The sequence below is a fragment of the Crocuta crocuta genome, unplaced genomic scaffold, assembly GCF_008692635.1.
Source record: "Crocuta crocuta isolate KB4526 unplaced genomic scaffold, BGI_CrCroc_1.0 scaffold177, whole genome shotgun sequence".
NCBI classification, from domain to species: domain Eukaryota; kingdom Metazoa; phylum Chordata; class Mammalia; order Carnivora; family Hyaenidae; genus Crocuta; species Crocuta crocuta.
In genome coordinates this window covers 3,037,496-3,062,211 of record NW_027531880.1, presented here as the reverse complement: position 1 = coordinate 3,062,211, position 24,716 = coordinate 3,037,496, and the positions used below count along the sequence as shown (strand labels likewise).

At 39.0% G+C, this 24,716-nt stretch overlaps 2 protein-coding genes across 3 annotated transcripts in view; one reads left to right on the top strand and one right to left on the bottom strand.

The window, feature by feature from the left end:
- Positions 1-7,374, bottom strand: part of SLC20A2 (solute carrier family 20 member 2) — a 100,870-nt gene extending 93,496 nt beyond the window's left edge. The window contains exons 1-2 of the mRNA XM_077773065.1: positions 6,126-7,374; positions 4,891-4,996 (exon numbers count right to left, since the gene is read on the bottom strand). The gene's annotated coding sequence lies outside the window, so the exon portion shown is untranslated. The remainder of the gene's footprint in view (positions 1-4,890; positions 4,997-6,125) is intronic.
- A 3,949-nt stretch (positions 7,375-11,323) lies between these two features.
- Positions 11,324-24,425, top strand: SMIM19 (small integral membrane protein 19). Of its 2 annotated transcripts, none has more exons than XM_077773068.1 (4): positions 11,324-11,347; positions 14,154-14,291; positions 18,263-18,387; positions 22,875-24,425. In XM_077773068.1, the coding sequence occupies exons 2-4, from the start codon at positions 14,158-14,160 to the stop codon at positions 22,937-22,939; spliced, it is 324 nt and encodes a 107-aa protein (XP_077629194.1). In that variant the 5' UTR covers positions 11,324-11,347; positions 14,154-14,157; the 3' UTR covers positions 22,940-24,425. The 2 variants fall into 2 exon arrangements, with proteins under 2 accessions (XP_077629194.1, XP_077629193.1); XM_077773067.1 differs by lacking the exon at positions 11,324-11,347 and adding an exon at positions 12,203-12,352.
- The last annotated feature ends 291 nt before the right edge of the window (positions 24,426-24,716 follow it).

Below are 24,716 nucleotides of genomic sequence, written 5' to 3'. Positions count from 1 at the left end.
CAGCTTTAAATAAGACATATATTTTGATCTGTAACAAAACTGTGGGTTGGCTGATTTATCTCAATAATGGTATTTTTAAATTACCCAAATACAACCCTTACAATATACAAAATCACAACAGACAAGTCTAATCATATTATGAATTAGTGGACATTTTTAAAGAGGCCAAACAACGCAGATCAGAGAAATCAATTTGTTCCATCAAGTGAGAAGTTTACCCAAACTGATTTATCATATGGTCTAGGACACAGAACCTTAAAGACCTGTTAATTTAGGAAGAAATTAATCAACCATAAACAAAACAATATTAAAGTACTGTGCCAATTTCTTCTACTACGTTAGAAAATGCAGATTATTCAGTTCTGTTAAAAGAAGTTAACGCAAACACCTTTTAAAATAACAAAAACATAGATACAATTCAGAAACTATATTCAGGTTGTTATATATAATCCAGTGTTGGGATTACAACTATACAAAGACTGATTTTATAACAGACTCAAAAGTTTCTGTCCCCAATAAGTCTTACCCAAACTTTCCCGAAAGCAGTCATTTTTATAAAGACCAATTGCAATGACGTTGTCACTCTTGCTAAATACTTTAGAAGCCTGTGGGAAACTTTTGTCAAATATGTTTAACTGTAGCAAAATTTTTAATTCTCTGAGAATGAATTTGATTTATGGAAACAGACAACTGTCACTGAGAACAACAACTGACAAGTAGATCAAATAAACTTCTCTTGGTTAAAAGAAAAAGAGACTGACTACAAGGTTTTGAGTAAGTTTAGTTTTCTTAAAAAGTATAAAAGCAAATTTAAAATGGGAATTCCAAGCATTCTGTGTAGCATATTACATATGTGATAAGAGTATAATCCTGTATCATGTTCTCTAAATTCTAAACAACTGAATAAGGGACCATATTGGCACCTCCTGTATATTATCTCATTTAATCCACATAACAATCGTAGGTGATTATCACCATTTCAAGAGGAAGACACTGAAACTGAGTACTTTAAGTAACCTGTCCAGATAATAAGGGATATACCTTATTATATACACTATTCTAATATCTGACTCTAGATTTTTAATCTATACAATTAGTCTGTTCCTATAATAACTTCTATGTATGTGTATTTTAGTATTTGCCACATTGTACTGCAATCTCTTACTTATCAATATTCCCTACTCATAATGAACTTCCAGAGAGAACGGACTATATTTTGTTCATCTCTGTAATCACAGAACACGGTCCTGTACTGAGCACATCTACATAAATTTCTTCTTAGTAGCTTACCCACAGTTCTGATGCTATTTTCACTAGCTGCTCGCGGGTGGTGGTGAATATCACAGAAACATTATCAGACCATTAGCCATTCATTCCTTCAGCTTCAAGACGCCCAAGAATCACCATCACAATCAGAGAAGGCTTAAGCAGAAAGAATGTTTAGCCCGAACAATCCCAGTTTGTACTGTCACTCTTTTTTTTTTTTTAAATGTTTTATTTATTTCTAGGAGAGAGGGAGAGACAGCGTGAGCAGGGGAGGGTCAGAGAGAGAGGGAGTCACAGACTGAAACAGGCTCCAGGCTCTGAGCTGGCAGTCAGCACAGAGCCCGACGCGGGGCTCGAACCCATGAACCGCGAGATCATGACCTAAGCGAAAGTCGGACGCTTAACCAACTAAGCCACCCAGGCGCCCCTGTACTGTCACTCTTTAAATCCTATTTAAATACTACATTCTGTGGTGTACAGGGTTCTTCTTTTTTTAAGTTTCATAAAGCTACATCTGCACTTTCAGGAGTCTACTCCCAGGAGTCCATACACACCACAGGAAACTCAATTATAGGATAGCTCCAAGTTCATAGTATATACAAGGAGGAAGGAAAGACATAAGACAACATAAATCATCAATGGCATAAAATAAAAGCTTGACAAAAAGCTACCTTTTCATTACAACATGACTACAGTGTCCAGAGGGACAAAACCATAAATTTATATGCTTTCCCATACAAGAAACCAGGTTTGGATGTTAATGGCAGTTTTGAGACTGTTACAGTGTAATTATAAAATGATATAGGTTGGGGCACCTGGGTGGCTCAGTTGGTTAAGCGTCCGACTGCGGCTCAGGTTATGATCTCACAGTTTGTGGATTCGAGCCCCATGTCAGGCTCTGTGCGGACAGCTAGCTCAGAGCCTCGAGCCTGATTCAGATTCTGAATCTCCCTTTCTCTCTGTCACTCCCCTGCTCACACTGCCTCTCTCTCTCTCTCTGTCTGTCTCTCTCTCTCTCAGAAATAAATAAAACATTAAAAAAAAAATAAAATGATATAGGTTAATATGTAAGGAGACATCAAGTCTCTCAAAACAAAATGCATACTTACAAGATTAAGTTACTTTTTGGTTAAACATTAAATCAAGGTTTTGGAACTTAAATGGAAATGTAAAAATACCAGCGACCTAGTACTAAAACTAGTTAATGGAATTACTGATACTTTTCATTTTTTTAGAAGACCTTTTACCTAATAAATGTTAAAGCATGTGGTTTGTGTTTTGTTTTCTTTCCAGTTCTAGATATTGACATGAATCCCTTTCTAGTATTTGCCTTCTCTTCTCACCTTCCACCCAATTCTACCCCCAAGCCCAGTAAGGATGTCTTCTTTAAGACAAGGGAGTGAATTCAAATGTCTGCCATGGACTCGTTAATAAAGAGTTAAAATGACAGCATCATAGGACTGTCCTGACTCTCTCTTTAAAGTAATATTAGTCTTTAGAATACCAATCTAATTCTTAGAAGCAGAAAACACAGGAAGCTCAATGTTCCAAGAAAAGTTAATAATAATTGATTCATCCTGGCTACCCAGGAAATACACAGCATGGATCTGTGTTCTATGCAAATACTGACAACAAATCCATCTAGTAATACCCTCCATCCTGGGACAAAGAGAATAGAGAAAAAGAGCTCACAGGGCAAATTCACAAGGACTAAAAAGTACACAAAACATCATCAGTTCTGAGAAGAGAAGGGATCCGAGCTACATGAAACAGAAGAGAGATCAGTGAGCTTATAGTGACAGAAGCAGACTGAGGTAGCGGGAGAGAAGAGATCACCACTGACGGGAGATGCGAGTGGGATGCGAGGGGGCAGGACGTGAAGTGGACAGAGGGGAGGGGTAACACAAGCACGAGCTGGACATGACAGGAGCTGAATTACAAGAGATAACAACAGAAACCTGGAGGCAGCAGACAAGGAAGCCCGCCCAAGGAAACAGAGGGTAAGGAGAACAGAAATCATTTTCAATGGAAAGATGAATCATGGAAAAGGCAGGAAGCAGGCAAAACACAGACACCAAGCAAGAACTTCTGGACAGATGAGGAAAAAAAATGTAGAAGTGATAAGTACATAGGGTAGAAGAGTGAAAAAAGGATGAAGGAAATAGGCCTACTAGGAATGGAAATATTTATTTTAAAAAATGGTTTCTGGAATTTCATTTTATTAATTCAAATTTTAAAATCTCTTTTGCTTATATTTCTTTCTGTTGGGTAAAACCTAATTCATAAGGACAAGGTTTCCTCAATTTACAAAGAAGAAAATTATGGCTCAGGTCAACTGACTTAGTCACAAAAGTAGGAAGAGTTGGAAACAATAAAATTTACTGTTAGTTAATAATCTTAGGTCTAAGCCACAAACTAATTTTTATACTGACAATGTGTGTACACACATTAATGACTTTAATGACCAACTGCTTCATTTGTTAAGTACAAAAGCTTTCTCTTTGGCTTCATTTGTTAAACACAAAAGCTTTCTCTTTCTCTCTCTCACATTCTCTCTGTGCTTATCAGCATTTGGAGAAATCCCTGCTTCTTACTGCCTCCCTCTGACCCCCCAAAAAGGACACGGTAAGAAGGTAACATTTACATCAGTACTGCTAAAAAGAAGTTTGATGGAGGTTTAAAACAAAGTTAGAACAGCAGTGGTTAAAAGATGTTGTGAATTTTCTATAAATGTTTAAGACCCATGTTTTTCTGGTTTCCTAGTTCACTAAAAACACAACACAGAGATCATCCTTTATTTCCACCTAGAAAGAGTAGAGGAAAACAAAACACTGAACAAGAACACAAAAATAGAAAGAAGAGCAAACCCAAAAACGAATGGAAATTATTCTATTCTTGATCTTAGAAAATAAGCTAGGGTAGGAGACAGCCATACCAAAGCTCTATTTATGAAGATACGATTCTTATTTTTAAACTGAAAAAATATGGTCATCAGGTCTTCAGGCTAAAAAACCGTGCAAGAAAAAAGCAGGCACCTACAGAGACGGAGCGCAGATAAAAGATGAATCTGAAGCCACAAAGACTGTGAACGAGCAGCAGCTCATGATGAAGAAGCAAGTTGTCAACATCCTGTCCCTTGATTAGCAGAAGCTGGTTTCTGGGCCCAACGATCCACTGAACTGTTGCCATTTCTCCTACCATATCTACTATTTCTCTATCCACACAGAAGGAAGCTCGGAGCATGAGGAAACTCCCAGCTACCGCGGTAGAGGGAAATAATGCAAATACTGTCCACAAAAGCAGCTGGGTTAACAACAGTGATGTAAGAAACGTATAAAGACATGTGCTAGAGTCCTGTCACTCCTATTTTCAGAACTATCTTCTTTCAACTCCTCAGAAATCCTAAATGATACTGGGGTAGCTTCTTGAAATTTGCCTTTTCTTCACCTTGGGTTATTGGGGTGTTTTTTTTGTTTGTTTTTTTTTTTTACCATTCTTCCATGATTATCTTAATGAGTCACTTGACCATACAGTCCATTCACAGGCACCATCGACACATTTTTATCGGCTTCTGGAAATGGATGCTGCTCCACAGGCTGTAGGAGACTCCTTGAAGGAACAAACCTGGTTCTTTGGTCTCAACTGAGGACATGCTGAAATTAGGATTCTCTCTCATACTCAAAGATGCCATGGATGGAGGCCAAACTGTGCCGTCTCCAGAGTAAGATGCCTTCAAAAAAAAAAAAAAGTTGAAAATCAACCAGATCTTAAAGACACAAAACTCTAATAAAGCAGTACAAATTCTCACATGGTTAATTTACATTTTAGCTAACAGTGAAAAACAACTGATTCAAATAAAAAAATTTCTTAATCTTTCACTTTAGCTTTAAACATATTTTTCAAAAAATTTTAACAGAGCATCACAAAATACACAATAAAAATACTAAAATAATGGACAGCTCCTGAAGTTAATACAAAAACATGTTAAAATTATAAAGAGATTCTGGTGATTTAATCTTTACCCTGGCCAGGACACCAGATAGGCTGTGAAAAAACATTATTTTTCTGTATTCATATATTACTTGGAAATTGTATGAACAAGCATGGTTTATAGTTAGCTATAAAATGAGCTACTAAACTGACTTGGCAAATTTCTTCCAGCCATAAAATTCTGAAATTACATATTATCTGGTGATAACAATCTTGGTACCACTGAAACAGCTCTGGGCAAGTCATTTGACTTTGCCCAATTTTCTTATCTATAAAACCCAAGAGGGGAGGTGGGCACTAGGATCACTTGAGGATGTTTAAAACACAGAAGCCTAGGCGCAGCCCTAAAGAATCTAAATCTCTAGGAGTCGGCTAAGACATCGGCCACTTTCATCATAAACCCTGGGTCATTCTGACGTACACTCCTACTTAAAGAACCACCGCACTGGATCACATTCAGGGTCCAGCTCTACAAACTTAAAATTCATAAAACGGGGCAGCAGACATATCATTAAATTATCCCATATTGATAGAACTAAAACAAATGAATCAGTGCTTCAATTTCTCTTTCCCTAAAACCCCCCACCTAGTGAAGAACCTGAAATTAAGGTTAAGGCTAACGTGCCCACTGGATAAGACATAGATTATTTTAACTCCAATGATTTCTTGGGACATTTAAATAGAACACAACTGTGGGACAACGTTCCTAGTTCTAAACTGCTTCTATGACAGGCCATCCCAAAATATGTGCTGATATCAAAATGACAACAGCAGGTCATTTCTTCACTGACTCCCATTACAAAGTACCCCCAAGCCAAACAACGTGACCTCCTACCCAGCAGAAACATCTATAACACAGAATACTATACCTGCAGAGCGTGTGTCCTCCCTGGCCGCTAACCAGGTTTGTAGCCCATGCTTCATTCAAGGGCACTTCCTCCTCTGATTCCTGGACAGTGGGTGTGCTGATGTATGTACTCCCCTATCTGCGGAGTCATTTGGATTCAGTGACTCTTTTGATGCCCAACACCCCCAAAATAATACTGTCAGCTCCTGACAAAAGGGACACAAAAGTGGGTTTTCAGAAAACACCATTTTTTTTCCATCTTGCTGGATTTTGTTTGCAGCCCCTCTTCTAATTCTGCGCAGCTTCAAAATGACTTCATTCCAGGTCTGTCACCAAATCAACAGCACAATTTTACTTTTTTTTTTTTCCATCAAAGAAATATTAACTAGAAGAGGCCTCCTGGCCAATAGTGTTCTGTACTGTCCAAGACAAGCTGAACAAGTGGATCAAGATTCCACATAAGGACACAACACATGGCTAGAAGTGCACAGGAAACCTTCAGGAACACTTATGTTCTGGTAAGTTACTACCAATGGGGTTTAAATCTAGAAAGTATTTTAAAAAGAAAGGTAGTGGGGCGCCGGGGTGGCTCAGTTGGTTAAACATCCAACTTTGGTTCAGGTCATGATCTCACGGTTCGTGGGTTCAAGCCCCACATCAGGCTCTGCGCTGACAGCTCAAAACCTGGAGCCTGCTTCAGATTCTGTGTCTCCCTCTCTCTCTGGTCCTTCCCTGCTTGCACTGTCTCCCTCTCTCTCCAAAATCAATAAACATTAAAAAAAATTTTTTTTAATCCATAAAAAAGAGAGGTAGTAAGATATCAAGTGTCCTTCAGTATTATATTTCATTTTTTGACACTAAATTAAAAAGTTCAACAGTCATTGTCCTACGTCCTGGTCAAGCACTGTCCTAGAATTTAATACCTAGGACTATAACAAAGAGTTATAATCCTCACTCAGCTTTGAGATTCAAAATTCAATTTCTCTTTCCTTGTCATTTAGTCATTTCAAAACCCAATGTCCCTGGAATCATTTATCAACCGCTTCCATTTGGAAAATCCAGCATTGTTTCCGCATCGCAGTCCCTGCAATCTTCTACGCTACTTTGAAATTTGGTAAAGAGAACCTTTTACAGCCAAGAAAGTAATGTCAACTTTTAGATCTGTCTTTTTTGATAAAGAAAACTCCCAGAGGAATGACACTGACTTGGGGGGCTAGACTGCCTGGGCTCATATCCAGTCCCCTAACTATTTGCATTATAATCTTGGGCAAGTGACTTAATAACCTTGCTGTGCCTCAGTTTCCTCATTTTAAGAAATGGGATTATAACTGTATCTACTTCAAAAGACTGTTATGACATTCAAACAAATTAACAGGCAAAGGCTCCTAGAACAGTATCTGGCACATTTTAAGCACTGCATAAACGTTAGCTATTATTTTTACTTTGTTTTATTTAGCTACAAATTCTCATATTATTTCACATGTATACACAATGTCTGCCCAACTAAAATACTACCTACTTGAACACTGGAGTCACATATTGAGTATCTATGATGTTTCCCCTACGGTATCTAATATCCACTCAGTAAGTACAAACTTACTCTGTATATATTATAGTGGATGAAAAAGGAAACATAGTACCTTATATAGTCTCAGCCCTCAGTAGCCTTTGTTTTAGGTGGGGAAACAAAAAACGGAAAAGCTTATTTAACATCATAAAGGATTAGGGATTAAATGCCAAAGTATGTGGTATAAACAGCTAACATTCAACAGGCCATATCATGAGCTGCAGATTCTGTGGAGAAGGTAAAGCTGGTGTGCTAAAGTTACAGGAGATCTTTAGTAGTGGAAAGAAAAGGAGAAGATTCCACCGTATTTGTGATCATTCCACAAATAGTCGCTGAGTCCCTTCCATGGGTCTGGCTCCCGCTCTAGGCTCTGGAGATAAGGCAATGAATGACAGAAAAGATCCCTGTACTCTGGAGCTTTAAAGGGCTCTCCATGTGAGAGCCAAGTTTTGAAGTAAGGACGAGAAGAGCTTATCTTCCAAAACGATGAAACAACACTGCTTACATGTCTTACAAACGGAAGCCAATGCTGGCATTATGGTCACTCTGACTTTCCAACAAGGATAAAGATACAAAAATGGCTGTTGTGAAAAATTCAGTAACTTTCATGTACTGTATTCTAAATGTTCCACTGTTGATAACGTACATTAAAGGGATACTCTCCAGATTCCTGTATACAAATATCACAGAAGAGATTTTCAATATATACAGTCAGTGCTATTAGAATGATTTTCATTACAGGGGCCACTGGAGGCTCAGTTCCTAGATTCTGCCCAAATGGAGAGCCTATTAATGCTTTGCTGGATATCCTTGCGCTTTGTCTCTACTCCGTTCTTTTTCTTTCTTTCCTTGATCTACTAGTGGCTGCCCACAGATACCAAGGATCTACTAGGAAAGTGCCTGAGGTTGCATGTGCTGACACGAGAATCAGTTAGTCACAGTGGGTGGGAACATTAACTCCAAAAGAAAAATATGCGCATTTTTTTCTTCTTACATCCTTCCATTGATGACAACTCTCCACTCATCCCCTCCCCCAAAGAGAAGACCAGCAGCTAAAGGAACCCTCTTATAAATACTGAGTGGCAAAGCATTCCCAACCTCCTCCTCTCCACCGATGGACCCCTAGAATTAGGAGACAGGTTAAGTCCAACAGGCTCTCATCACAAGACATTTCCAATCACGTCCCTCATCCCCTCCAGTCCTTTTCAACCTTTTCTACTCTCAGAAGATGCAAACTGTTAGACCTTCCCATCATACTCTCACTGTTATGCCTATCCAAATCATTACACTGTATTTTTGGAAACAGTCAAAATAAACTTCTTGATTAAGAAAGTCAAAAACTATTCAATTCCAATCAACAACATAAGTTCTTAATGCACAAAGTACTGGACTCCAAACTGTTTACGATATTTAAAGGCAAATTGAAAAATGAGGTGGAGACCCTACAATAAAGATAATTTAACATTCTTTTAACATTCATATACCATGGATGTTAGACTCAGTCACCAAAGAGCGAGCTGATTCTTATTTCCTTGGCTTGGTATTGGAAAATTACTCTTTCTGTTCCATTGTCATTTGTCAGCCCTAATTAGGAATGTGACTTAGAAAAAATATAAGAGGGAGCCTTTCAGCCCATTAAGGCTTCTCCCAAATTTACCTTTTTCCAATGTCTCCAATGTCTAAGAACAACCTGTTCATTGGGTGACAATGATATGTAATTGGAATTTGGATAAGTAAGAGACACAGGACTTTAGAAACTATTGAATACCCAAATAAAGAGACTAATTGCAGTTTTATGCAATTTTAAAGCCATCTTCCAACTTGAAAAACACATTCATCTACTGAGTCATTTTATATTGCCAACACCCTTCTTCACAAAAACAGAAACAGAAGTAATCAATGTACATACTCCACATTTGGATCTTTTCAAATCAAACCCATGTACTCACAATTTCTGAGCAACCTATGCCTATGCAAAAGTTATCCCGGAAGATTAAATAATAAAGCATGCACGTACCATTTGGCAGAGGCCTGGCAAACAAATACTCAACATTACCCATTATTATTGTTCCTAATTTTCCAACTTTAGAGTCAAACTAAATGGTTATAAATTACTTATATGTGTATATATGTGATAATGTATATACAATATTTAAAACCTAATATGTATTAATACTCTAAATAAAGATAGTAGGTTATTGTACCAAGTACCGCTCTTCATCCGTCTGGGTGAGCTTAACTGTAACAGAATGAGCCACAAAAAAGGCAGAGAAAACTTGCGAAGGGATTTGGGTTAAATGTTAGCTCTTAACCTCTGCTTACTAAGAATACAACCTCTACAAGGTCCAGTATGAATTATAATTAGCAGTCAGCTGATCCTAGAGAACTAGCTCAACATAAATAGTTAAGACTTCAAGCGTGCGGACAAGTGGCCATTTATTCGCAAGGTTGCTACCAACCACTGAAATCTGATTACTTTAACACTGATGCTGAAATCCTGCATAAATTCGTTAACTGTCTTATGCTAGAAAATCCATTTTTCAAATCTATTTCTCAAAGAAATCTATTTTACACACAATTTTTTAAAAAATACACAAAAATCACTTCAACCGACAATACTGCGGCATCCCGGGCACATCCAGTTTTTAAAACACCTCAACCATCTCGGCCACGCATCATTTATTAGGACAGGGAAAACGGAAAGACAATGTGCAAACCATATGCTTTCTTAACTATTAATACTAAAAGTAACTCTACGCCCTCATTACGAAAAAAGAAAATCTTCGTGCTTCCCAGCTTAATCCGGATTCGTGGGACAATCAATGCACAGTCCCCCCTCCCACGCTGACAATCACGCCCGGAGCGCGCCGAAGTGGGGCGGGCAGAGGCACGGAACTCCCGGGTAATGACCCGTCCCCGCTACTTCTCNGCTGGCCCGCCCCGCCGGGGACTCGCGGGGGAGGGGAGAGGGGGTTCCGCTGCCCGCTCCGCGCCCCCCGCCTTGGGCTCCGAGGCTGCTACAAGTCCAGACCCCGCTGCGAGCCTCTCAGGGTCGTAAGGAACAGGGAGGCTCCGAGGGCCAGGAACGCGGACAAAAAGCCAAAGCAGCCGCGTCGGCAGCGCGAACGGGGGGCGGCAGAGACGGCCCCGGCGCTGCTGGAGTTCAGCGCCAGGGTTTTAAGATTGAGTCCCGCGCAGCCTGCGAGCGGCGGAAACGCGAAGGAGGTCGCGGCAGCTCCGGAGGCTGCCTGTGGCCACTTAGTGGGAGAGCATTATATTTTATATTCGCACGAACTGGGTCTTCTACCAGGAGAAGCCGGTGTCACGGAACCGGCGTCAGGGCTTGGAAGGGTTCAAGTTTGGGGAGTCGGTTATATGTGATAATCGCGCTGCCGGTCCCCTCCCTACCCTGTGCAACCTTGGGCAAGTTACGTAACCACCGCTACCACCTTCCCGGTTTCTTCCGTGAAATAGAACGGTAGTGCCTCCCACCAGGGCGGTTGCAAAAACTCCGTATGTGGACTGCCCTATGTCTAAACCCTCAAATGTTAATTCCCTTCTACCTTTTGGTTGAAGGCTTGTTACTTTGGACCCTTCTGCTTTGGGAACGCAAACCTTTAAGTGTTTTCAGAAGGCAAAGAAAATTACATTTATGCAGTGAGTTGTGTTGTAAGCAGGTATGTAAGTGATGCCTAGCTGAATTTATCAAGATAGCAAAGCTCTAAGTGAGAGACAAAAAGTGATAATATTCAAGGTATGATGACAAGTGATACTCCATCTTAGAACCACCTAGACATTGGATCAGGAAACTGATTTTAAAACTTCGGATATAGTCACTCGATCCCTGGAAATTTTAGATCTCAACCTAAAAGTTTATCAAACTAAAACTAAGCCCTAGTTGTCATATTTGGGGGACTCTGTCCCTGGATACTAATGTTTTACTTGGGAGTTAGCTCATCCTGGAATCCCCTTGCCGAAATTGGTCAAGCATTACTGTACAGGAAAAATATGTGAAAAAAGTTCAGTTTTCTCACAAGAGCCCTGAACGATGATCCAGGCACTTGGCTAGCTACCTGGATGATCTTGCTGAAACATTAACTTAAGAGAAATGAACCATTGTAACACCCCTGTGCATTTTGCTTTAGAAGAAGGCTGCAGTGGTATGTAGAAAGCACTTAGCAAGTGTATATGTGTACGCTTGGTTAGACTGTAGTGTGCTGGGAAGTGATGGTCATAGTTCAGGCCACATGTGGGCCATGGGTTTGTACTGTGACTCTGGACAAGGCCATTCCTTCTTCCAGGCAGTCTTGCAAAACCATGCCATTGGTCATGATGGAGGACTGGGCAGGCAAGTCCTACCCTCCGTGCAAATCTTTCACAACTACAGTGCTAAAAATAACTCAAGTGCATGTCCCTGGAACTGTGGAATGGTAGTGTCATTGCATACCAGTGATGTTGTATAATCCATGTTGTTTAATTCACGTTAAAATTTTACCATTCTGGGTCAGTAGTAATTCAAAATCCTTCTCTACATACAATTAAAGACTGACATATTTGTAGCAGGATGAAGACAAGCTCTGTAGGAATACACCATTTTATCAAAGGGCCCATGAACAGAATTTTGTGAGAAATTGAAGCAAGAAACTAACCTGGCTCAGATCCATTCAGGTGTTAGAAAACAGGTAGGAAGCACTTCCATGATTTGTCAGACAAAGCGCACCTGCAAAATGTTCCAGTGGCCATTGCCGTATGTTTTCTGCTTCTTCCCAAATCTGTTAATAGCTCCCAATCCTGAAACTTATCACCGTTGTAGCGTAATTGTCCCTGGCTTTCCGCAGCATCTCAAATCAGACATCCAAAGTCAGGTCTTTTTGCCAAAAACACATTTGTTGTTGTTACTTTACATTTCAGCACCAGTAAAATTCTAGATTGCGGAAATCATAAAGACAATTACAGTCTCGTGTCTTCCCAAAGTTTCCATTTCTAAAGTAGGCTGATGACTTACTATGAATCATACATAATGTTACTTTCAGAGAAAGTCTGGAGTTCAGTTTTAAGAAATAAGAATTAAAATGATAAATATGCCAAATCTCCCTATGTCTTCTACTCTCTTAAAAAAAAAAATTCATAGCCAGGCTTTAATATCAAGGAATTGGGTATGGTATAATGTTTAAGTAATATTTATATTTTGCATCTATAAATTTTTATAATTTAAGCTCTGTTGTTATTTACCCAATTTTTACAAGACCAGTTTATGTTCATCAGACACCAACCCAGATATTTTAAAAAGATCACTCTTGACCTCAGTGTCTAGAGTTTAAGTTAAATGAGCATTCATGACACTCACTTTATAGTAAATGAATACAAGATGTCCCCAAACATGTGACAAAAACTTAAGGAGTCAGAACAGGGAAAACATGCCACCTTGTTTAGGAGCAGATCTGCGAGGAAATTTTATTCATTTTATACAGAGGTAAGCTATACGAAAGAAAGACTACCCTTAATGCACACTTGTTAACTTACTGAGCCAGATCTACGTTACAGAACGTTTTGGAGGCTTGCAGGAGATTGGAAGATATTTTAGTGCAAGAGTGTCTGCAATACCTTCATTGTTGTAGGATGTCTAGAAAAAAATTGCAAAACAATTTCTTGGACATTTCAGATATAATTTTCCTGGGAATTAGAAAATGTCTGTCTTATTCCTAGAAACTACTGTACATTTATCGCCTATAACTTGCTCAATTTTTCTCCTTTTCATAGATGTCTAAAACAACACTTTTTGGTTTTCTTTCACGTATTAGGTCATTTCTCTTAGGTTTACCTTTTCTGTCCAACACAAGGGAGGCACTTTCCTCTTTAAGGAAAGATTCAACTAAGGCAAACACCAAGGGGACATCATTACTCTTTTACTTGCTATTTGAAACACTTGCTGTTACCACTCTTATTTTCTGTGGGAATGTCCGAAGAATGCATTTCCTTGAATAGAAGTCACAGCTGTGTAAATAGCAAAAAGTAACTTTTTACCCCATAGCTTCTTTCAACTGCATTTGGCCAGGAGGCCAAAACTAGATAAAACTCCAAAGGTTTTCCATTTGCTTGGGAGAGAAGTGGACAAGCGCCAGATTAACTACAGTTTTAACCTTCATGGAGATGATACAATGTTTCAAAATCAAAAATAAAGGGAAGTACATTACATGCCTTAGTTATCTAGCCCAGGGGTTGGCAAACTTTTCTTAAAGGGCCAGATTATAAATATTTTAGGCTTTGAGGGCTGGGAAGCAAAAATCAAGGGTATTATACAGGTGCTTACAACCATTTAAAATATATCCATTTAGAAACGTGAAACCATTCTTGGCTCGTGGACCGTCTAAAAGCAGGCAGCAGACTGAAGCCAGCCAGCAGCCCATATGTTTGCCAGCCTTTCTCCAGATGGTCATGCCACCAGTAACTAAAAGAAGCCCTGTTCTCTTTTCTTTCTTCTAGCCCCATGCCTGGAGGTTACGGAGTGATGGGTGACGATGGCTCTATGGATTACAGTGTTCATGAGGCCTGGAATGAAGCCACCAATGTTTACTTGGTAGTGATCCTTGTTAGCTTTGTTCTCTTCATGTATGCCAAGAGGTAAAGGTTTTAGTATTTCAGGGTTGGTAAGAAACTGGGCACTTAAAAGGTTCACATGTTTGTTTGTTCCAAATTAAATTGCACAAAAAAATAGTGCATTTTTGCATCATTGCAAAAATGAGCATTTTTGTTCTTGTTATAATGCACTATCTATTCAGGTCTTTCCCCAAGCTCTGGACACCAAGGTTTGGCTTTGAAGAGCCCCTTGCATTAAGAGTTGGAAATTTTGGGGTGGCTGGGTGGCTGAGTTGGTTGAGGGTCCAGCTCTTGATTCTGGCTCAGGTCACAATCCCAGGGTCATGAGAGCAAGCCCCATGTGGAGCTTTGTGGCGTTGAGTGTGGATCCTGCTTAGGATTTTCTCTCTCTCTCTCTCCCTCTGCCCTCTCCCCATCTTGTGCTCATGCTCACTCTCTCTCTGTCTTAAAAAACAAACAAAAAAAAAGAGTTGGAGATTCAAGTGCAGCTCCAGGCACCCTGACTGGCTTCGCCTTCCCATTCTATCATTTCTAATCTAGCTCAGTTTTACCATCCAGCCTGGGTCCACTGTCACTCCAGAATGAGCTTATTTTTTTGGCCCACATCCCTAAAATGCAGAAACACTAATTCCTATGTATTTAGCAATTTTCTCTCTTGGCACATGTTACGGTCTCCCTTCTGATTCATGTGCATGACCATATCATAGCGTTTACTGAGTAATATTGGTATTATCTGACTACTTCTGTGTCTGCTCCACAAAAACTTCAGTCCCTTCAGGACAACAGCTTTCCCTTTCAATCTTTGCATCCCCAGTATACCACACAGTGCAAATCCTCAATAAATATTTCCTGCTTTAATTTCAGGTGTTGTAGCATAACTTAACTATTCTTTTTCACACTCCATGGCTCCTTTCCTTTAAATACAATTAAAAAAAAGAAAAGGTAGGTGCCTTGAAGAGGAAAAGCAGTATTCATTGGACTGAGTTGCTTCTCCTCATGGCCGTGTGCTTCTCGGTATTCTCTGCCAAGGTTAAAAGGCAGTAGGTATGTTGGAAGATATTTGATAAGTGATAAGTGATTCAATTTCTCTGCTGGTTATGGGCCTGTTCAAATTTTCTACTTCTTCCTCTTTGAGTTTTGGTAGTGTGTGAGTATGTAGGAATTTGTCCATTTCTTCTAGATTGTCCAGTTGGTTGGCATATCATCTTTCATAGTATTCTTTTATAATTGTTTGTATTTCCGTGGTGTTGATTGTGATCTTTCCTCCTTCATGATTTTTATCTATTGGGGTCCTCTCTCTTTTATTTTTGAGAGGTCTTACTAGGGGTTTATCAGTTTTGTTTATTCTTAAAAAAAAAAAAAAACAGCTTTTGGTTTCATTGATCTGATCACAAATAAGAGTCCTGGGCCAGATGGCTTCCCAGGGAAATTTGACCAGATATTTGGAGAAGAGTTAATACCTGTTCTTTTCAAACTGTTCCAAAGAACAGAAATGGAAGGAAAACTTCCCAAATTCATTTTATGAGGCCAGTCTTACCTTGGTTCCAAGCACCCCACTAATTACAGGCCAATATCCCTGATGAACCTGGAGGCAGAAGTTCTCAATGGAGTACTAGCAAATCTAATTCAACAGTACATTAAAAGAATTATTCACCGCGATCAAGTGGGATTCATTCCTCAGCTACAGGGCTGAATTAATATTTGCAAATCAATCAACGTGATACATCACATTAATAGAAGAAAGAATAAGAACCATATGGTCCTGTCAATAGATGCAGAAACAGCATTTGACAAAATACAGCACCCTTTCTTGATAAAAACCCTCAAGAAAGTAGGGATAGAAGAAACATCCCTCAACATCATAAAAGCCATATATGAAAGACCCACAGCTAATAGCATCCTCAATGGGGAAGAACTGAGACCTTTCCTCCTAAGGTCAGGAACACCACAGGGATGTCCACCCTCACCACTGTTGTTCAACACAGTAGTGGAAGGCCTAGCCTCAGAAGTCTGACAACAAAAAGAAATAAAAGGCATACAAATTGGCAAAGAAGAAGTCAAACTTTAACTCTTCGTAAACAACATGATACTCTACGAAACCAAAAGCCTCCACCAAAAAACTGCTAGAACTGATACATGAATTCAGCAGTCACAGGATAAAAAAATCAATGTACAGAAGTCAGCTGCATTACAATACACCAATAATGAAGCAGCAGAAAGAGAAATCAAGGAATTGATCCCATTTACAATTGCACCAAAAACCATAAGATACCTAGGAATAAACCTAACTCTAACCAAAAGGGCAAAAGATCTGTATGCTGAAAACTATAGAAAGTTTATGAAAGAAATTGAAGATAACACAAAGAAATGGAAAAACGTTCCATGCCCATGGATTAGAAGATTTAATATTGTTAAAATGTCAGTAGTACCCAAAGCAATCGACACCTTCAATGCAATCCCTATCAAAATAATTCCAGCATTCTTCACAGAGCTAGAACAAACAATCCTAAAATTTGTATGGAACCACAAAAGACCCTGAATAGCCAAAGTAATGTTGAAAAAGAAAAGCAAAGCTGGAGGCATCACAATTCTGGACTTAAAGCTGTATTACAAAGCTGTAATCTTCCAGACAGTATGGTACTGGTACAAAAACAGACACATAGATCAATGGAACAGAATAGAGATCCCAGAAATGGACCCACAAGTGCATGGCCAACTAATCTTCGACAAAGCAGGAGAGAATATCCAGTGGAAAAAAGACAGTCTCTTCAGCAAATGGTCACTGGGAGACAGTGACATGCAGAAGAATGAACCTGGACCACTTTCTTACACCATACACAAAAATAAACTCAAAATGGATGAAAGACCGAAACGTAAGACAGGAAGCCATCAAAATCCTAGAGGCTCCTCTAGGGCACTTGTTGGGATGAGCACTGGGGGTTATATAATGAATCACTGGGTTCGACTTCCGAAACCAATACTATACTGTATATTAACTAACCTGAATTTAAATAAATGTAAAATTTTTAAAAAGGCATTGGATAGTTCAAAATAATTAGTAATCAAGAAATAATTGATGTTTGGCCTGGGGAGCAGGTCAGAGCCCACACATGCTCTCAGACAGGCAAGTCTGCCCTTCCCAGCCGCATGATCCCTGGAGCAGCTAGCCCATGGCGGCCTGGACTGCAGGGTGGCTGAGAGAAGGCTCCACATACCATCGCCAGTTACCTTGCAGGTAACAGCTTTCTTACCAAAATAGCCACCACGTCCTCCTGACCCTCCCGTTTTAAAAGCAGAGAAACGTTGTTAATTTTAAGTAGATGCCCCCACTAAGGCCGTGCTATTGTATTTAAGAAATACGGTGATTCATTATTTTCCAAAATTAAGATCTACTCCCATTCTTTTTATTCGCTAACCCAGTAATTTAGCTTTATTTGGATAACACCAGAGGGAGGAGAAAAATAAGATGTTTATGCATTTTCCCATACAGTATTTGGCTTTTGGTGGGAGGAAGGAGTGGAAGCACAATGGAGGTATACCACTTTGTTGTATTAAGTGGACGTGTTCACCTTCCTTTTCTTTCTTAGAGCCCTGGGGCCATACGTGTCCAGCTTCAGACTTTTTAGGGAAAGAAAGAACACTTGAGCCAAGGAAGAATCTCACAGAGACAAAAGAGAAGATGAGCTCATTGTTACTTAAGTCTTTTTTTTTTTTTAAGTTTATTTATTTATTTTGAGAGAGAAAGAGACAGTGCAAGTGAGTGAGGGGCAGAGAGAGAGAATCCCAAGCACGGTCAGCACAGAGCCCAATGCGGGGCTTGAACTCACAAACCACAAGATCATGACCTGAGCCCAAGTGGGACACTTAACCAACTGAGCCACTCAGGCACCCCTTAAGTCCTTGTAATGTAGCTCCTGATTACTATGGTCCTGAGTCGATTACAATCCAATAGATAGTAACACAAATCTCTCTTCTGTATTGGTTTTGTGTTTTAGGAACAAAAGGAAAATTATGAGGATCTTCAGTGTGCCGCCTACAGCAGAAACTTTATCAGAGCCCAGCTTTTATGACACAATAAGCAAAATTCGTTTAAGACAGCAACTGGAAATGTATTCCATTTGTAAGTATATTCTGTGCTGAACTGTATATATAGACATGTTTAAAATAGATTTTTTTGGCCTGGGTGGCTCAGTCAATTAAGCGTCCGACTTTGGCTCAGGTCATAATCTCACAGTCCGTGAGTTCAAGCTCTGCATCAGGTTCTGTTAGAGCCTGGAGCCTGCTTCAAATTCTGTGTCTCCCTCTCCCTCTGCCCCTCCCCAGCTCTCAATCTGTCTCTCTCTTTCTCTCTCAAATATAAATAAACATTTTAAAAATGAATAATTAATTAATTAATTGAATAAAATAGATTTTTTGGGAAGTGAGTTCAATTAGCAAAAGGTTACCAGAAAACACTGATAGGCCTTTTTTAGATGCTGACCACAGTATTGGCAAAGGCAGGTCTGCCATGTAGTTGGCGCTTCTCTGCTTGTATGGGGCCCTTCCAGTACCCTGAGAACAGCCCTAGCAAAGTGTTCATATGATGATTTTTTTTTATGTTTTGAAAAAATTAGTTATTTTACTCATTAGTTAAGACTGCTGTCTCTTCCTGCTCTCATTTGCCCTCCTTTGCACACCCCTCATATGGAGTAGCATTAAGTGGCCAAGAGCATTTGAGGATGTGACTGAGGGCAAGTTGAGTTGAAGCTGCATTTAGTTTGGGTTTGAATTTTGTATTTATGAAGTTTGCAGTCATTTCTATTATAATTAAATTACTGCAAGACAAAGCAATATAGGAATTGTTTCCAGGAATGTGGCATGCAATATCAATATGCAAGGCAAGAAGTCATGTCTCAGTGTGTCATATAGTACTGAACACTGTGAGTATGTATGTTGTGGAGAAGAAATGAAGTTTAAAATGTGTAGAGTCATAATGAAATGTACACCTAAGCCACAGCCTTTTATGCCACCATTTAAAAGTATGAGTTGTGGTTTCCAAGGTGTATTATTGAGAAGAGCAAGATAAAATAATATGTATACTAGGATGCTACTCTTTTAAAATCAAATGAACAGAACCTCCCTTTTATTATCTATGTCTAATATAAGTGTTCTCTATAATTATGCAAGCATGGAGGAAGGCTTGGAAAGATACACAACAGATTATTAACATTCATTACTTTTGTGGGGACTGTGTGGGATTTAAGGGAGAAAGACTGGACACTTTATAAAGAAGTTGTCTACAGTAAAAAATTAAATGTGTGTGCACGCGTATGTGTATGCATAGAAAGATGCAAGAAAGAATGATCAGCAAGATATCACTAGTATGTGTCTCGGGTGAAATGGAATTTCAGGTGAAAATATACATATTTACATGCATATACGTGCATATACACACATAAACACAAGTAGAACTTCTAAAATCTTAAGCATAAATGTTATCCTGAGAACTAGTAACAGCAGTTCCTTTAGGGGAAGGAACAGGGTGGGTACTGCAGGATTGATCAGGTAAGAGGAAGATACACTTTTTACTGTTTCCTCTCTATTCGTTTTGCATTTTGTACCATCTGCATATGTTACCAGTTCAAAATAAGAAGTAAAATTTAACATAGCAGCATTACTCATGATAGCCAAAAGGCAGAAACAACCTAAGTGCCCTTGACAGATACACAAAATGTGATCTAGAAATACAATAGGATGTTATTCAATCTTTAACAGGAGGGAAATGCTGACGCATGCTACAGCACAGATGAACCTGAGGACATTATGCTTTGTAATGATTCTTATTATAAAGGGAAATAAGCCAGTCACAAAAGAACAAATATTTCACTTAGGGGAGGCAAATTCGTGGAGACAGAAAATAGAACAGTGGATGTCAGGGGCCTGGGGAGGAGGCAGTGGGGAGTCATTCCTTAATGGGTGTGGAGTTCAGTTAGGGATGATCAGAAGAGCTCTGTGGGCAGCTGGTGGTGATGACTGCATGGCAGTATGAATGTACCTGATGCTACTGAACTGTGCACTTCGAAATAGTTAAGGGGCAGCTGGGTGGCTTAGTCAGTTAAGCGTCCGACTTCAGCTCAGGTCATGATCTCATGGTTCATGAGTTCAAGCCCCACATCTGTGCTGAGCCTGAGCCTCCAGAGCCTGGAGCCTGCTTCAAATTCTGTCTGTCTGTCTCTCTCTCTCTCTCTCTGCCCCTTCCCCTGCTTGCCCTCTCTCTCTCTCTCTCTCTCCAAGAAAAAATAAATGTTAAAAAAAGTAGTTAAAATGGCAAAATTCATGTATATTTTACCACAATAAAAAGTTCTTTAAAAAAAAACAAATACCAGCAAATACCAACAAAACAAAACAAAACACAGAAGTACAGAGCCAGAAGTTCTGTATGGAAAATGATAAATAAGTTTCTGTTGATACCCAGTCAAAACAGAAGCTATCTTCTGTTAATAATACATTCAGTATGCTGATGCATAGGAGCACATGTACCCCAGTGTTCATAGCAGCACTCTCAACAATAGCCAAAACATGGAAAGAGCCTAAGTGTCCATCGACTGACGAATGGATCAAGAAGATGTGGTTTATCTATACGATGGAATACTACATGGCAATAAGAAAGAATGAAATCTGGCCATGTGTAGCAACATGGATGGACCTTGAGGGTGTTATGCTGAGCTAAATAAGTCAGGCAGAGAAGGATAAATACCATATGTTTGCACGTATAGGAGGATTAGGAGGAACTTAACGGAGGACCATGGGGGAGAAGAAGTGGGGAATTAGTGGGGGAGAAGGAGAGAGGCAAACCATGAGAGACTCTTGAATGCTGAGAACAAACTGAGGACTGATGGGTGTGGGGGGGAGGGGGGTGATGGACATGGAGGACACTTGTGGGAATGAGCACTGGGTGTTATATGGAAACCAACTAGACAATAAACTATTTGTAAAAAAATAAATTCAATAATATAACATATACTATTATAAACCAATACAGTACAATCTTTTTTTCTTCTTTGATAAGAAGGCCATAAAATAAAATTCATCTGAATTCCTGTGTCTGTAAGATGTGTTAGTTTTCTACTGCTGCTGTAACAAATCACTACAAATCCAGTGGCATAATACAACACATATGTATGGTCTTACAATTTTGTAGTGTAGAAGTCCTACAGCGGTCTCAGTAGGCTGAAACCAGGTGTCAGCAGGGTACCATTTCTTTCTAGAGGCTCTAGAAGAGCATCTGTCTCTTTGCTGGAAAGTTTCTAGAGGCCACTCACGTTCCTTGGTTTATGGCCCTATGCCTCCATCTTGGGAGCCGGCAGCATGTAATCTCTGATCATTCTTCCATTTTTATATCTTAGTCCCTCTCTGGATTCAGGAAAAGTTCTTTGATTTTTGAGGTCCATGTGATTAGGTTGGGCCAGTAATCCAGAATAATCTCCCTGTTATAAGGTCCTTACCTTAATCACATCTTCAAAGTTCCCTTTGTCCTATAAAATAACATATTCACAGATTTGGGGGATGAGGATGTGAAAGTCTTTAGAAGCCATTTTTCTTATAAATGGTTTATGTGTGGATTTGCACCTTTAATGAATCCCATCACATTGGATCATTCTTAGTGTTCATGTCCTATCCCTGACAAAGTCAGGCAGTTCTAGAGGAAGTAGCAAACAGAATTCTTTTTCCTAAAGATGTCTCCCAAAATTGTATAAACTTTAGGCCACAAACATTTGGATGCACCCTGAGGAGCATAAATAGTGTCTCCTTCTTGGCTAGTAAAAACTTAAGGAGGTGAGTGAAAGTTTTAACTGTAGGCAGTAAATGACATTTATAAAGATTTTAACCCTGTACTCTGTCACCATTTTTCTTCAATAAACATTTCTCAGAAGTACAAAAAGAACACAGAATGTGTATCTATTTTCTTATGGTTTATATTAATGACAATGTTCAATAATAAGTTTCTTAGACTTACAAGTTGAAATAAAGTCAAATTCTTTATGATGTGAACAAAAGCATTACTATTAGCTTAAGATGGAGGTGGGAGATAAGAAAGAAGGAAATTAGGGCACCTGGGTGTCTCAGTCGTTTAAGCATCCAACTTCTGATTTCTGCTCCAGCCATGATCTCACAGTTCGTGAGATCGAGCCCCACATCGGACTCTGCACTAGCAGTGTGGAGCCTGCTTGGGATTTTCACTCTCCCCTTTTCTCTCTGCCTGTCCTCTGTACATGCTCTCTCTCAAAATAAATAAATAAACTTCAAAGAAAGAAGGAAATTATAAAATGTTAATTTAACAGCTTAATTAATGTTTACCTTGTCTTTTGAAGCTCTGAATAATCCTAATATACAAATAATAATAATAATAAAGTAAACATATAAAAATGGATATCAGCAGTGTTGGGAAATTAGAGGATCAAAAAGTGTATAATAAATTTCCTCTAATGAAAAAACATAACTTAATTCCAAGTTAATTCTATACTGAGAATCATGACTGTGATTTAATGATATTAGCAAATAATTATTTTGCTATTTTTATTAATTTTATCTCTATTTTTGTTGTGTTTTGCTTTGTTTTCTTAATAGCAAGGAAGTATGACTATCAGCAGCCACAAAACCAAACTGACAGTGTGCAACTCTCATTGGAATGAAATGACAGAAAATGAACAACATAAGTAATTGTTCAACCGTCTGGTAGCAAGCTCCTAAGAAGACTAAATTATGAACAGCATTTTTTTTTAAAATCCTGTCTCCATAAAATCATTCTACTTGTGACTTTTCCCCAGTTTTTTGTGTTTTGTTTTGCTTTTTTAAATTACATCACCATTTGTTATACAAATTTTTTATAAAGTCTCAAAAGCCATGGACACAGAGAGTCTGAATATACTTAGGAAGATAGAACATAACCGGAAATGGTGATTTTTACCTCGTGAAGACCTTTGATTTCTTCAGGATACGATCAGTCAGGAATAAACATACATCTTTGGAGGTGAGAATCTGGAGCTTAGGCCACTTTGAACATTTTTGCAAAATTAAAAAGTAAAAATCCATTCATTGGAATAACATCCTCTTCAGTTGTATTCTGTGATGAATGTAATACAAATAATGGACGAATTTGTGTTCTTACTGCTGTCGTTACCACACTCGAATTGAATTACCTATCTTTGTTCTTCAGAACTTACACGGGAGACTGTCTTTTCTGCTATCCTAATGAAACAAACCCATCTGCTAATCATGGAAGCTTCCTGTGATTGGAATGTTTTCCTTCATTGTGTTCCCGGGAGTTTGTTTGCATTTTTTTTTTAATCCTATGATTTCATTTCCACCAGAAGAGTCTTCTTTGGAGCATGCTGGAGCCATGCTGCCAAATAAATGGGCACCTCTCTACTGGTGTGAGCACCTTGCTTTTTTGATCATGTAACTCTCAAGTTGAATGTCACTGTCTGGGTACTTACACTTGTTTAGCATAATAAGCCTCCCTGAAGACTCTCATATCTTGTAGCACTTTGTGGCATGCATTGAAATGTTTCTACCTAATTTTTCACATTTATTTAAATAAAAGTTGGTGGGAGGTAGTAACAAGGAAGCTTCGCTGTCCACTTAACTGTCCAAGAATTAGTTTTTGAATCAAAACTACTCTTAATTTAAGAGTAAATATTCCAAGCACTGTTTCCTTTTCTCTTTATAATCGTGAAGTAAAGAACATAAATTTTAAATGAAAAGGTGGAGACCAAATAAAATTATTGAGGGAAATTGCATTTGCTTTTATATTTTGATTATATTATTCAGAAATGTCTGTCTTGTACAAAGTGAGTTGTTGACAAAACAATAATTCTTGACTCACAAATGAGCTTGAATGCACTGCCAATACATAGAATAAAAAACTGACTATAGGATTGTAAACAGTTATAATTATGGGCTGGGGGTAGCAGAGCAGGAAGGGGATGATCTTCTAAAACTTGGCTTTGCTCTTGGGAAAACTACCGTGTATTTCTGTAAGCAGGAAATGCAATCAGGAGCAGAAGCAGTTTACATATGTCACTGACATGTTTCACAATCTGGACAAATTACCAAAACTGGCTATTTCGGATGACTTGTAAAAATAGTAGACATAAATAAAGGTAAATCACAGTGAAACTGAGTAGTTGGTTTTTATTTGCATCCACTGATAGGGGCAGTCATAACTTAAAGCTAGTCGGTCGTGTGAGCATCACACCTTGACAAGGAAGAGGAAGAATTCCTCCTCATTTTTTCTCTAAACCCAGCTGATGGGAATCACACCCCCCACTGGCAAGAACAACAGCAAGTCCGCCTTTGAAGTTCCTGCTCTGCTTCAACAGCTGAGCTGGTTAAGGGGTCGAAGCCCTGCAGCCACACTTCAAAGCCACACCAGCTGATGGTCCTGCTTCTGCACCCACCCCCACCCCC

Excerpts from the sequence above, each read along its gene's own strand:
- SMIM19 (XM_077773068.1), top strand. The coding sequence starts at position 14,158 with ATGCCTGGAGGTTACGGAGTGATGGGTGACGATGGCTCTATGGATTAC. Across the intron at positions 14,292-18,262 it reads CTCTTCATGTATGCCAAGAG|GAACAAAAGGAAAATTATGA; the intron begins GTAAAGGTTTTA and ends TTTGTGTTTTAG. Across the intron at positions 18,388-22,874 it reads ACTGGAAATGTATTCCATTT|CAAGGAAGTATGACTATCAG; the intron begins GTAAGTATATTC and ends TTTTCTTAATAG.